The following is a 14,318-nucleotide window of genomic DNA, read 5'->3' on the forward strand; positions in this document are numbered from 1 at the left end:
TGAATAATTCAGTGTCTCCAGCGTGTAAAACATTTATGTGATCTCACAAGTATCGTTACACCATCAAACCCCCCCCCCAAAAAAACAACAAAAAACAACAACAAAAAAGTTCTCACATGCCACCAGAAATGCCTAATTTTCCTCACCACCATACACTAAGTGTGTGAACAACACTTCATGTCCACTCCAGGAGATAATTAAACGCTGACTGACTGACTGACATATCATTGCTTCTGTCACCACAGGGGTTGCCACGGGCAGCAGGAGCGTTAAAGCCAAGGATTTTCGGGATAGAGTGAGTGAAGCCTCCTGGGCCGCCTTAACTAAAGTGGGGGCTAGTGTGATACTGTGGTTTTCTCTCTTTCTCTCTCTGCTTTGGTGGTTGTGGAACTTTAGGGCATCCTGGTCTGTTTCCCTCTCTCTGTCTTTCTCTTTCTCTCTGTCTGGGAAAATAGTTTTGATGCTGTGAATCTTATTTGTCTCTTGGGGAGAAATGATGCATTCGGAAATACACAGAGATATTCTGTTGAGGAGTGCAGCCAGCCAGTTTTTAGTTTAGTGGGAACTAGGTCACAGACTGGGTAAGTAAGTTAGTACATTACAGTAAATTGTGAGTTAGACTTGAATAGCAGCTAGCAGACAAAGGGATCCCAGGATGATGATGATGATGATATTGGAGGGAAACAGACAGGATGCTTCCCACTCTATCCCTTTTAACTTTCTAATTTTCTGTTCTGCAAACGAACTCAAGACTCCTGTCGTCTCAGAGGATGTTCTTTGACAAAGAAAAGAAAAGCACAATATGCAGCTAAAGCATCTGGTAGCAACAAAGGATTTGCATCCTAAAGGAATAGATGTCTATCACCAAACTGCCAAACTAGACCGAGGAGCTTCTCTCTAACTTGAGGCGTTGCTTTTGAGGGGCTTTACTCTTTCATGGGTGCACAAAGCAGAGGTTTATCTGCTCTGTCTTTTTCCCTATACGCAGTGGGATGTGGGTTACTACTGGGGACAACATTATTCGCTGGTTTACTTCCTTTAAAAGTGTTGGTGTGTTAACAAAAACACCAACAACTCCCCCCCAAAACACCACCGCCTCCTTGACTTAAGTGTCCCCCTCCCCCCCTCACCCCTGTTGCAGGTCACATCTCCAGTGTTGATGTCTTTCGCGAGTTTTCTCTCCTCGCGTCGTTCCAGCCCGAAAAGTTGAGGAGAAGGAGTTTACAGTTCAGTCGTTGCCCGAAGCCTGAGTGACCGTGATCATCGCCAGCCAGCACTTCATCATCATCTGACCACTGCTGCTTCAGTCACTCTGGGATCAAAGGGGAGGCAGAGCAAAGCCATTAAAAGAGACATTTTGATGCTTGGGGGGGAGGAAGTGCTGCAAGTCTAAGCAAAACCTAGCAGACAGGAAAAGCTATTTCATAACTGCTGTGCAATTGGCTTTTAAGTTTATTTTGTAAATATATGTAAATAGGTCAATAAGGCCAAGATAACAGACCTTGGTCACATCAAAATTAATGTTCTTTAGTTGCAACAGTTCCTTTGTACATGTTTAAACAGACACCAGTTATTGTAATAGTAAATTAGCAGCAGAGCATTTCTGAAGATCTGTGGACAAACCAGTTGTTTTTAAAAAGTGGTACTCCAACACTTTAGTATTGCACTTGCATAAAGATGAAGGACTCATCCGAGACAATTCAAAAGGAGTCTTCAACACTGTTCAGACAGATGAGCAAACACCCAAACTGTAGTTTAAAACACACGAGTGTAAGAACAAAGAGTGTAAAAGCAAAACGAATAAACCTGCACAAATGTTTTCATACCCTCTTTGATGAGTCAACTAAACTTGGGGGTTTGAAATCACTGATATTTCCCTTTTGAATAATTTTTATTTTGTCAACTGCAAATTTTCAAACTGTGTTTTAAAACTGGTAACAGAAATAAAAAATAGACGGTCTTTTGATAAAAGGCCTTTGTGGAATGTGTGTGTGACTGTGTGTGTCTTGGTTTATGTGTTTTTTCAAATTTATGTTTGGGGACAAATCCTTCTCTATCTTCGCTCCAAAACTCTGGAATTCCCTCCCCCTCACATACGTTTCTCCCCCACTTGTGACTCCTCTAAAATCTACTTTTCCATAGCCTTTCACTGTACCTGACTTTTTTTCTTTCACTTTTTTTTTTACGACCAAGTAGCCTACATGGTATGGAGCACAAACGTCAGACAATATCAGTAGCCTAATCAAGCGTACCAAGTAGCAAGGCTGTACATGCTTTCCATCTCTGACAATCGGAGAAAAACAAAAACAGAAAACCAAAGACAGTCACTCAAACGACTGTCTTTGGCACTTGGAGCACAAAAGGGAACCAGTGACATCATCAGCCTTGTGAAAACCCCTCCCAGAGGTTAAATACCTGGGTCTCCACACCAGATAGTTGGACCACCAGTCATGGTCAGATGCCAGCATGAACTGATGAAGCCTCTTTGATGAGAGGTGAAACGTCTTCTTAGAAAAATAACCAAGTCCAGTTGCTTTCGATTTAAAAATTCCTTTGAGATACTATGCACAGGCTTAAAAACACTGCAAGGGCTCCTATAAATATAATTTAATTGTGACAACGTTTCGAGCTATGGCGTCTCCCATTATTGTGTATGACATGAGGAAGAGCAATAGCTCAAAACGTTGTCACAATTAAATTATATTTATAGGAGCCCTTGCAGTGTGCAAGCTTTTCTTTTCTTCATTTTTTTCAGTCTTGTTGTTTGGCTCTGCACCTGCACACAGTGTTGTCTATGGATGTGCGTGCGTTTCTGCTACCAGGCTTAAAAACGGAAAACATTTTTCATCATAATAATAAAATAATAATAAAAGGAAGGGTGCTCTTCTCTTACTATATTTCAGTTTCTATTCTTTTAATTCCATAATGTCCCCATGAGTCTCGGCCTGCCTCATATTAGGCTACTTCTGTCAAACTCTTTTCTTTTTCTTTTCTGTTTATTTATTTATTTGTGAAGCACTTTAGAGCAGTTTGTGCTGTGTTTAAGCTGCTATATAAATAAATTATAATACAGCTCTGAAAAAAATTAAGAGACCGCTTTAAAATGATCAGTTCCTCTCGTTTTACTATTCATAGGTATGTGTTTGGGTAAAATGAACACTTTTGTTTCATTCTATAACCTACTGACAAAATGTCTCACAAATTGGAAATAAAAATATTGCCATTTAGAGCATTTATTTGCAGAAAATGGAAACAGGTCAAAATAACAAAAACAATTCTGGTGTTTTCAGACCTTGTATAATGCAAAGAAAACAAGTTCATATTCATTTTAAAACAACACAACACTAGGCCTACTTTTTAAACTTAGGAAGAAAAATTGGTGGAATAATCCCAATTTTTAATTGCAGCAGTGTTTTTTTAAAATTTATTTATCATCTTTCTTCCTCATTAAATATGACTTGGTTCAGGTGATCAGCTAAGTAGAGTGAAGTGTGCTTGTGTTGGAGTTCAATAGACACTGGAGTCCATGGCTGCCATACATGTAGAGATAAGGCTGATTTATTAAGAACATTTTGGAGTGGTCTCTTTATTTTATATAGAGCTGTATTAAAATAATAATAACAACCATTATTGTTGTTGTTATTATTATTATTATTATTATTATTATTATTATTATTATTATTATTATTATTATTATTGTATGAAACGTTATATTCCAGTAGCGCTTCTTGAATCAACCGCTTTTACACCGGTGAAGAAGAGGGAAACCGGAAGTGCCGCCGCCGCCGCCGCCGCCGCTGCTGAAGCTAAAAGCTACGTCGGTGTCAGCGTCTTCTCGGTCTGGGGGGGTTTGACAACAGAAACAACACCCTTAATTTCGTGTGTCCCAGCCACGAACCAACACCCATTTCCACTTGGGGGGTCTCTTCTGGAGAGGTATGTCCGAGCTAACACGCCTCTTCATCCTCCTTCCTCCTCCTCTGGGTTTGGCGATAATAAATGCGGTGAATGTGAATAACAGAGCTAACGTTTCAGTTGATGCTAACGGTGCTAATGATGCTAACGTTGCTAACGTTAGCTTGTGGTGGGCCTCGGTTAGCGGACGGAGGCTAACACACAGTGACCACCACCACCACCAGTGTTGTACCTGTCCGAGTCCAGTTAGCCTGCCCGACCGGACACCACCGACACATTTAGATATTTATTATTGAATTAAAAACCCATTTAGTTACACATGAAGGCTGTTAACCAGGCTGGAGCCGCTTGGTCTGCTCGGTTTGTTTACACCCGGTGCTGCTGCTACTGTCTTGTCCTGTCTAGTCTAGTCTTGTCTTGTCTAGTCTAAACTCAGGTAGACAAGAGGTTTAACAGTAGCGTAGCTCGCCAAGGAAGCGGATTAGCCTCAGCTAAAACACACACGTAGCGTTGAGTAACCTGTCATTTATGAGGAGGAAGTGATGCTGAAATCATTTCAACTCTGTCACAGTTCAGCTCAGCTCACCCCCCCGTGTGTCAGCTGTTAGCCGCATGACAGAAAGCAGGCCAGAGTTGTCTTGGGTTCAAGTGAGGTTGTGTTGAGGTGCAGACTAGAGCAGGTTTAAAGTGCATTAGATTTGGCCCACGTATGTATGTAGCAAAGTATATCAGATTTAAGACGTAATACTTGAGATCCACTATGTTTAAATTGACGTGTTCACGTTACAAGCTTGTATCAACAAGACACATGAGGCATTTAGAAGAAATTAAGGCCTGAAATTGATTTAAATCGGATAATATTGAAATGTTGCATCAGTAACAGTTACAGGTGCATAACCACCAGGAGATAAAACACGTTTACATTAGTACTGGGCTTTGTAATGGATGCATTTATCTGACAACCTCACAGGTTGTTGTTGTAGGACCCACCTGATTCTGCAGGCCCATTGTGAAAGATAGTGCACTAAAAGTGTAGGGCTCCAGACTTCCCCCTAAAATTTGAGACAGTGCAAGTAAAATTTTCAGTCACTTGTGCATGTGCAACCAGTAAATTTGCTGTTTTTGTTGTTGTTGTTGTTGTTGTTATTGTATTTTTTAACACTGGTGAAACGTGGAAGGGGCGACTCAAAGAATCTGGTGTCTGTCATAACAGGTGTCAGGTCAAGTGAGGAAATGTGAATATTTCCAGTGTATTTCGAATATATCGATTTATGGTGTGCGTGTGCGCTCCTCAATTTTTAAGTTTGGGTCTACTATGCTCCTAGTAAAAAAAAAAAAAGTTAGTCTGGAGCCCTGAAGTGGCTTGACCTGATAAAATTGAGGAGAGGGGTTTATAAGAAATGATTATCTGCTCAGCTACAGCTCACTGTAGGTGAGATTTTACTGTCTGTGTGTTGAGTTTTTTTTTTTTTTTTTTTTGCGAAACCATTGTAAATTGACTTTTTTTGTGTTTGGACTTTTGACTGTGAGTCGGACCTCTATTGGCATTTTACAGACTAAACACTTCATCGATCAGCTGAAAAAAGGAATCAATAGATAAGTCATTGCATTGCTCACCTGCAAAGTTGAAATTTACATTTCTCAAATTTTTCTTTCACCCGCCGAGGAGACGATGGTTGTTTGTTATCAAGGTGATCTAGATAATCTATACAACTCACTGTCAGCAGGTACCGGCATTACAGCAGTTCTGTGGTAAAATAGCACCGTGTTATCCTCGGGTTCATCTTTTTTTCACAAATTTCCATCACCAATCAGGCGACAGTATCTGTAAAATAAAAAATGTCAATAATTTATATATTTCACCTGAGGTAAAGCAGTGCACTCAGAGCCCCTTAACAAACACACACACATAGAGTCAAAAGCAGAGTTGCTAGAAAGCAAAAACGAAAGCAAATCAAAACGTCTGCACTTTGGTTCAGTGTTGCGGTGGATCGCCACCTGATTGTGGAACCACACTAACCAAATATCAAGACCAGAGAAACCCAGATAAATCTTTAAGTTTCTTTCCTTCACATGTTTGTCCCTTTTAAACCCTCAGATGAACAACAACGGGAATAAGAGAGCTCCAACCACAGCCACTCAGCGACTTAAGCAGGATTACCTCAGGATAAAGAAAGACCCTGTGCCTTACATCTGTGCAGAACCTCTCCCCTCCAACATCCTAGAATGGTAAGGCGTTCATCACCAGCACTCACACGGTGGCACTAAATCACTCGGATCCCTTTTTTTCCTTTTAATCCTAGAAATAAAATGTGATTAAATCTTTGTATTTTGAGCCTCTAATACAGGGCTCAACAACTATCATTTGTCAAAGGGCACGATTTTTTCTGGACAGACACAAAGAGGGGCTGGACATTCAAATAAAATGAAATTAAATTCACAAATTCTTACATAACTGATATCGTTTTTAGCCTTTGTCAGCCACCAGGAGTGATATACGTATTTTTGACTTGATATTTGTGGGTGTCGTGCCGATTAGCGGCTTAAACGCAAGGTTATGGACAAAACAATGAAAATAATCAACTTCATCAAAGGTAATTCAAGTTACGCTGCAGCAGCGCCGCCTGTTCCCATAAATTTGTTGTGGAATCTCAAGCTACTTATGACGACCTGTTTCTGTTAAAGATGCTTCAGTCTCTGTTGTTTTTCAGTTACTTAAATAGCACGGACCACAAGATTTTTCCGTGGGCCGCTAGTTGCTCTAATATGAAAGATATAATATTTACATTTTTAACAGTATTATAAGCACACTAATGTTGACGATTTCATCAATCTCAAGGTACACTTGAAGGGTTATAAGATTTTCTAAAAGATAAAAAATATCAATTATAGTAAAGGGCATTTCCAGTTCGTAATCAATGTTTACCTCAGATATCAGGTCACCCATGATCAGTTCATTTCATACCATCCATACTCCCAACTGCAGCGTGTGGACGTTTATAAAATTCGTTTTTGTTCAAGAATCTATCATTTTTTCAATGTTCATTAATTAAAGGACTCCGGACTAATTTTAAAATTCGCTTTACAATTAAATGAAATCAAAATTTGGACATCCGCATTGTTCCTTTCCGGGTCAGAGAACACAACAGTAGAAGGACTCTCATGAGGGACTCTGAAAGCGAATTTTAAAATTTAAATGATCAAATCTTGAACAAAAACAAATATAATCGTCCACACGCTGCAGTTTGGAGTATGGATGGATGGTATGAAATGAACTGATCACAGGTGAGAGGGAGAATCAAAGCCAAACAAATAGAAAGCATAATAGTAAGTGGCTACAATAAGGTGATTAACAACAATGCAGCTAATTACCAGAGTATTTCAAACTGTCCTGAAATTGACCAGAGATAAGATTCACGTCATTGCTCCCAGTGCTGCATACATTTCATTTCATTTCCTGCTTCCACAGCAACACGGATACAATCGACATAACATAAAACATAAAAACAAAAGTGCAGCCTTAACCCCTGGCTAAATTAAATTTTGGTATGAAATGAACTGATCACAGGTGACCTGATATCTGAGGTAAACATTGATTATGACTGGGAATGCCCTTTAAATTCAACTTTACTGTCATTATTGGTCATGTCACCAGTACAAGGCAACGAAATGCAGGTTACCTAACCAGAGTGTAAAATCATTAAGAATGGACATAAATAATATGTAGTGCAGGACGTGGAATGACAAATACGGTAGGTAGCCCTTTTAAAAATTTGCATAACAAGCATACCCTTGAACTAAGCATACCCTTGAACTCCTGTGGCATTTAGCCCCAGCACATAGTTGTAGTGTCACGTCTCCAGATGTCTTGTCTCTGAGGCTGATGTTGACATTAACAGGATTGATCATGATCATGTTACATAAGGAAATCCAACAGAAACATGTCTGTCCAGGTTTTGGTACTAACAGATCTCACTACTGTCAAGTGTATATATTCAAATCATGTCTTCAAAAGAACCTTTCCCATGATGCTTGTCAGTCATCAAGTTACACAAGAACTGGTTTGAAGGCTGTTTTTTTGCCAACCGTGTGTCTCACTGTACTGTAATAAAATGAAATGATGATGATATTATGACTTTGTGTACAAACATGAATGACCACAAGCAGCAGTGTGTTTGTGTACAAACCATTCAGTTAAAATCTTACTAGTTCCAGCGAGGTTGTAAAGATATGATAAGAAAAGTTAAACATTTATTCAAATTATCAAAGGCCAGTGAGGCCGCATTTGAATTTTACTGACTATCGGTGGCGCCCGTCATGCAGGAAATATTTGTTGGCGGCGCGGCGTGCATATGCATGAGAATGAGAATATGACATAAGATCCTGCAGAGCGTGTTTACCCAGGAAAGCAGTTACGCAAGTTGTCACTGCAGCGATTCATCGGTTGGCCTGTCTCCTGGTTCCTGTTGTGGCCAGACAACTATTCACACTTCTTCACTTTTGGCTCATTTTTGTTCCGTTTGCACAATTGATTTACTGCAAATGAATTCCCCCTTTTCTGACATACACCCAGTATGACAGGTTTCTTTGTTGATTTTCACCGACTCACCCAGGAATTCATGTCGTGTCATGACCCAGTTCATGTCAGAGGTGTCGTCCTTTAACTGAAAAAGGTCCCGACCTTTAAATTTAAGGTTTTTTATTATCTTTTTTTTAATAAAACATAAACAAAGAAAAGCACATTGACTAAAAACCAAAACCTGGATTCTCCACTTCAATGGGAATTGTGTCCATCTAAGTGCAAATAATTGGTTTGTTTACATCCTGGCCGTTTCTTTAATTCCACTGAAACCTTTACCAAAACCTGGATTCTCCACTTCAATGGGAATTTTATCCATCCAAGTGCAAATAATTGGTTTGTTTACATCCTGGCCGTTTCCCCAATTCCACTGAAACCTTTAAGTCATGACTTACAGTAATAACTAAACATTGAACAGTTTGCTCACACACCTTACGCATTGAGGTCACATATTGTCTTAAGCTGTGCGACCGCAAATCTGTTTGTTTTCTGGGGCTGTAAAAAACATTTGAATAACTTCAAACCTGCTGCTGTTTATTTTTCCACTGTAACGCGTGATTCACCTCACTATTAGTTGTGTGTGTTTAATAATGTTAGACTGTTTTCCATGTTTTGTGCTCTGGATGAGTGTGTTCATGCTAATGCACTCTTATCACAGCCTTATCGCACTGGTGAAATAAGGAAGGATTGTCCAGCGTAGGCATTATTTAATCTTTTTATAGCGATTTAACAGTGGAGACTGAAGCCTGTGGGATTGCCTCAGATATGATAGGCTGATCTTCATCCAAGTTATCGTTGTAGGCAAACACAATCTATTTTACTTTACTACTATACGCACAAATCGTTGAAAACATTATCAAAATATTGACAGTGTGGAACAGCTGGAGGAAGAGCACCGCTGACACTCCATGTTGCTACCAAGGGGGCATTTGTCGGTCTGAGAAGTGAAGCTCACTTCCGCGTTCAAAAAACTGCAATCCCCCCGGCTTCCTCTGGGGGCTGGTACCAGAAGGGAGCATTCTCCATAGACCCCCATGTTAAAATAGCCGACCTTACGTCCTCAATAAACATGTTAAAAGCCTGGTACCATTACGTTTTTTGGTCTCAACCGATAGTTTCTACCCCCGCACACACTCTGAGGGGGGTGAATTTTTTTTTAAACTCTATCGTTTTACTGTTATTAGGTTAAAAATTCTGGCCAATTAGGGCGCGGAAACGTTGAGTGACAGGTCCGGAGACCACTGCTTCGAGGCCAGTGGGCGGGCTCTCGGCCGGCTAACGGCCGCACCTCTCCAAATATGGCAAGTAGAATCCAACATGGCGCGGTTCAAACCCCCGTAGTAGCAGCACAAAACAGACTCCCCCAAACCAATGGGTGACGTCACGGACGCTACGTCCATTCTTTTTACAGTCTATGGTTGCTACTTAAAAAAAGTTTTATGGATGGACGAAGCTGAAGTTCATTTATTCGTGTTTACGGAAAGTGTGCAGCGACCTTACAAGAGTGTATAATGAGCACAACATGAGGTGGAGGGAGGGAGTCGTGTGATTTGGTGCGTTGCTGCCTCTGGGCCTTAACAGATCAGTCTCATAGAGGAGGAAGTAAATTTCCAAGTTCATCCAGGTATCTCACAGGAAAATCACAGAGAGGCCGTTCACAGGATGTTGAGCTGACGTCATCGTAGTAGGGAAAAGATCAGATCACATTTCTGATAAATTAATACAGAAATAAACAAAGACGGGTTGCACTTTTTCTTCACGCCACTGTTGATTGTTTTTATGTCATTTTTAATTAACTTTCAGTGAACCAATTAATTCCTGTTGAGGCTGTAAATCTCATGCAAGGGGAGAATCAAAGTCAAACAAATAGAAAACATAAGTGGCTACAATACAATGCAGCTAATTACCAGAGTAGTTCAAACTGTCCTGAAATTGACCAGAGATATGATTATGATAAGATTCACTTCATTGCTCCCAGTGCTGCATACATTTAATTTAATTTCCTGCTTCCACAGCAACACGGATACAATAGACATAACATAAAACATAAAACATAAAAACAAAAGTGCAGCCTTAAAAATTAAATTTTGGTATGAATGATGGTATGAAATGAAATGAATTCAACTTTACTGTCATTGATCATGTCACCGGTATAAGGCAACGAAATGCAGGTTACATCTAACCAGAGTGTAAAATAATTAGATTAACAGACAAAAATATGTAGTGCAGGGCGTGGAATGACAAATATGGTAGCCCTTTTAAAAATTTGCATAACAAGCATACCCTTGAACCCCTTTGGCATTTAGCCTAGCCCCAGCACATAGTTGTAATGTCACGTCTCCAGATGTCTTGTCTCTGAGACTGATGTTGACATTAACAGGCTAAATTAAATTTTCATTCTTCATCAAGTGGTGAAATCAGGTCATGGTATAAGCCTATATACAACTATACAACTGTATTTGTTGAAGGGTCAGAATCTTTCTCAACAGACAACCTGGGGGCCGGAAACTCAAATAGGCCAAGATTGAAATTAAATTCACCTTTTTGCCTATTTATTTGTTTATATTCTATTTTACCTGTAAGCTCATAATTTTCATTTATACATATCTTTGGTGTTTGGTATGATATAAAATGAAAAATCTTGACAGCTGGACTTTCAGATACTCCCACATGCTGGAGCTTTACACTGCTGACTTGCCCTGTGATTTTCAGCCTAAATGTGAAAGGAGGCTGACAATCGGTTCTGATGATACAAGTCAGTGGTCCTGAAATGTGTGTTTCTCTTCTATAATACACATTCTTCTACATCTTGGAGGCGACGTTTTTCCACACACGGGCAGAGCTCAGTGGGAAACGGTAAGACACAGGCCGAGGGGGAAACCGGGACACAACACCGGAGGGAGAAGCAGGTCCGTGCGTGCAGCTGTGCGCCACGGACGTGCACAAAAAAAACAACCGAGTGGCATCCACCACGGGCCGCTACCGCGTCATTTTTGGGTTGTGAGCGCATATAACGCGCATCTACACTGATGTGTTTGAGTGCGCAAAAGACGCTACGTCTGAACGGCCCGCTCATGCACACCCGGTTTAACCAAGGTGGCGGCCAGAATCACCCAGGGAGCTCTGCAGTCCAGCCGGCTCCCTAAACTTTCATGCTTTGGGTACCTCGGCGTTTCCTAATCCCAGTGTAGGGGCTCACAGGCACACACAAACACTTTGAGCGTGTCTCCGTGCCCCAGCGCATTGACTTACAGGCGCATATATAATACTTGTAAACTATTAGAACTCAGTCGACCCGCGGGCCGCCAGTTGATGATCACTGGTATAAGCTGTTTGAATGTCTCCAACATGTGATCCTCCTCCTGTTTGATCAAAATGTTCTGTCTCCTCCAGGCACTACGTAGTCAGAGGTCCTGAGAAAACTCCATATGAAGGTAAAAGCTCCCAGCGGCGCATGTTGTTGTGCTTGTAGCTTCTGTTCACTTGGTTCATTTTGACGTGTCGCTACTTGCTCCTCTGTTGTTTATGTATAATGTGATGTGCAGGATGTTACTCAGCTATTATGTCTTATGAGGACATAATCTGATTTGTTTTGTTGTTGTTTCTCAGGAGGATATTATCACGGAAAACTCATATTTCCACGGGAATTTCCTTTTAAACCGCCGAGTATCTATATGATAACACCAAACGGGAGATTTAAGTGTAACACAAGGTGAGAATGTGATGCGCTCAGAATAATTCAGCATTTCAAGAATCATTTCAGAGCGTCTTTGACATGGGTTTTTTTTCTTTTTTGTTGTAACCGTGTCTGTTTTTGTTTCCTCCACAGGTTATGTTTGTCCATCACAGATTTCCATCCAGACACGTGGAACCCGGCGTGGTCCGTCTCCACCATCCTCACGGGTCTGCTCAGCTTCATGGTCGAGAAGGGCCCCACCCTCGGCAGCATCGAGACCTCTGACTACACGGTGAGGTCACACACACCCACACACGTCACGTCTCAGGGGTTTAATCTCAAGGGTGTGGACCGGACTGCGCGCAGACGTAACTCACAGGCGGCCATATTGGATCAGTCAACTTGCTCTGACTCTGGCTGCAGCGCACTTAAAAAAAACTATTCATAACTCTGTGAAGTTTTGTTTGTATATAGATATTACTTTAACTATTTGCATAATGTTACTTTCATAGAAAACTACATTATTAAAATGTTTTGTTGCAGTATCATAACTGCATTTCTGACATTCACAACCAGTGATGGGAATAACGGCGTTACTAATGGTGCTACTTTTTTCAGTAACGAGTAATCAAAAAGGTTACTGTTTATTTCATTACAACGCTGTTACCGCTAGTGACAGTGGAATGCGCCGTTAGTTGACTCAATAAGTCCCGTCGAAAAATAATACACTAGTTAAAGAGGAACTAAGCAAGGTTTTCACGTGGCTATGCTACATTTTTACCTTCATTAAAAAGCTCCAGAGTAATTGTGATAGTTAACTACATGACATGCTTGGATGTACGGTATATTATCTAATTTGTGAATTAATTCTTTGTAACAAGGGGTAGACAATATAAGTTCACTTCTTTCTGCCCCCTTTCATTCAAGAGTTACAGTATTGTCATTATTTTTACGAGTTTTATTGTTTTTGTTTTTATGCTCGATAAATGAATTAAATAAATAAATAACTAAACTAAACTTATGACTTGTTACCAGTGAGAACGGAGGCTCTCTGCCTTCTACCTGGCGTCTCACGGCTGAAAACCAAACTTGCAACATCAGTGTAGTTACTCGGCCGCCGCCCCGGTTTTTTATGACAAGTTCTGGTTGACAAGTTGATTGATTTCAAGGTGGCGACTGTGTGGCGACGCCGTGTCATTGGGCGGCAGTGTCAGCTGAGTCATCTTAATATCTATTAAGATCTATCTATCTATATCTGGTGTTTTCTTCTTCGTCCAGAAACGACAGCTGTCGGCCCAAAGCCTGGCCTTCAACCTCAAGGACAAAGTTTTCTGCGAGCTGTTTCCTGATGTAGTCGACGTGAGTATGACGTGGTCACGAGCTTTGGTTGTCGCCTTTTTGTTTTTTCTGGTCGTTGGCCTCATGTTGTCTCGTCTCCTTCCCCCTCCTCCTCCTCTTCATCCTTCCTCCTCCTCCTTCCTCCTCTTCCTCCTCCTTCCTCCATATTCTGTGTCATAAACTATAAAACTGTTTTCTTGTCTGTAACAACATCTATTGCACCTCTGTCCGTCCTGGGTGAGGGATCCCTCCTCTGTTGCTCACTCTGAGGTTTCTCCAATTTTTCCCTGTTAAAAGGGTTTTCCATGGAGTTTTTCCTCAGTGGATGTGAGGGTCTAAGGACAGAGGATGTTGTTACGATGCCATAAAGCCCTTTGAGACAAACTGTTTGTAAAAACGGGCTATACAAATAAAACTGCCTTGCCTCTTCCTCCTCCAGGAGATGAAGCAGAAACAAAAGGCCCAGGAGGAGTTGAGCGCCCGCACCCAGCCCCTCCCTCTCCCCGACGTGGTTCCCGACGGCGACCCTCAACACGCCCACTACGGCCTCCCCGCCCTCAACGGAGGCGGCCCCGTCCCGCTCGGCGGCGCCAACAACCCCGGTGCCGCGGCCGCTGCGGCCGCCGCCGGCCTGCAGCAGGCCAACCGCAACCACGGACTCCTAGGTGGCGCTCTCGCCAACCTGTTTGTGATCGTCGGCTTCGCGGCGTTCGCCTACACGGTCAAGTACGTGCTGCGGAGCATAGCGCAGGAGTGAACGTGAACGTGAACGCCGCCGGCGCTCCCCCGCCCCCACACACCCCTCTCGAC

At 41.6% G+C, this 14,318-nt stretch overlaps 2 protein-coding genes across 4 annotated transcripts in view; both read left to right on the plus strand.

Annotated features, from left to right (window-relative positions):
* LOC146986996 (arf-GAP with coiled-coil, ANK repeat and PH domain-containing protein 3-like) overlaps window positions 1-1,570 on the plus strand; it is a 68,804-nt gene extending 67,234 nt beyond the window's left edge. For 2 of the 3 annotated variants that reach the window (XM_085775917.1, XM_085775920.1), the window contains exons 25-26: window positions 246-295; window positions 1,142-1,570. In XM_085775917.1, coding sequence (XP_085632043.1) covers window positions 246-295; window positions 1,142-1,210 — 119 coding nt within the window. In that variant the 3' untranslated portion in view covers window positions 1,211-1,570. The remainder of the gene's footprint in view (window positions 1-245; window positions 296-1,141) is intronic. The other variant, XM_085775918.1, reaches the window with a different exon arrangement.
* A 2,245-nt stretch (window positions 1,571-3,815) lies between these two features.
* On the plus strand, window positions 3,816-14,299 carry ube2j2 (ubiquitin-conjugating enzyme E2, J2 (UBC6 homolog, yeast)). Its single transcript, XM_085775921.1, has 7 exons — window positions 3,816-3,936; window positions 6,014-6,144; window positions 11,888-11,928; window positions 12,104-12,206; window positions 12,324-12,462; window positions 13,449-13,529; window positions 13,948-14,299. The coding sequence occupies exons 2-7, from the start codon at window positions 6,014-6,016 to the stop codon at window positions 14,263-14,265; spliced, it is 813 nt and encodes a 270-aa protein (XP_085632047.1). The 5' UTR covers window positions 3,816-3,936; the 3' UTR covers window positions 14,266-14,299.
* Window positions 14,300-14,318: the final 19 nt, after the last annotated feature.

Source organism: Trachurus japonicus, chromosome 5, assembly GCF_045865225.1.
Source record: "Trachurus japonicus isolate A0001 chromosome 5, Traja_1.0".
Lineage (NCBI taxonomy): Eukaryota > Metazoa > Chordata > Actinopteri > Carangiformes > Carangidae > Trachurus > Trachurus japonicus.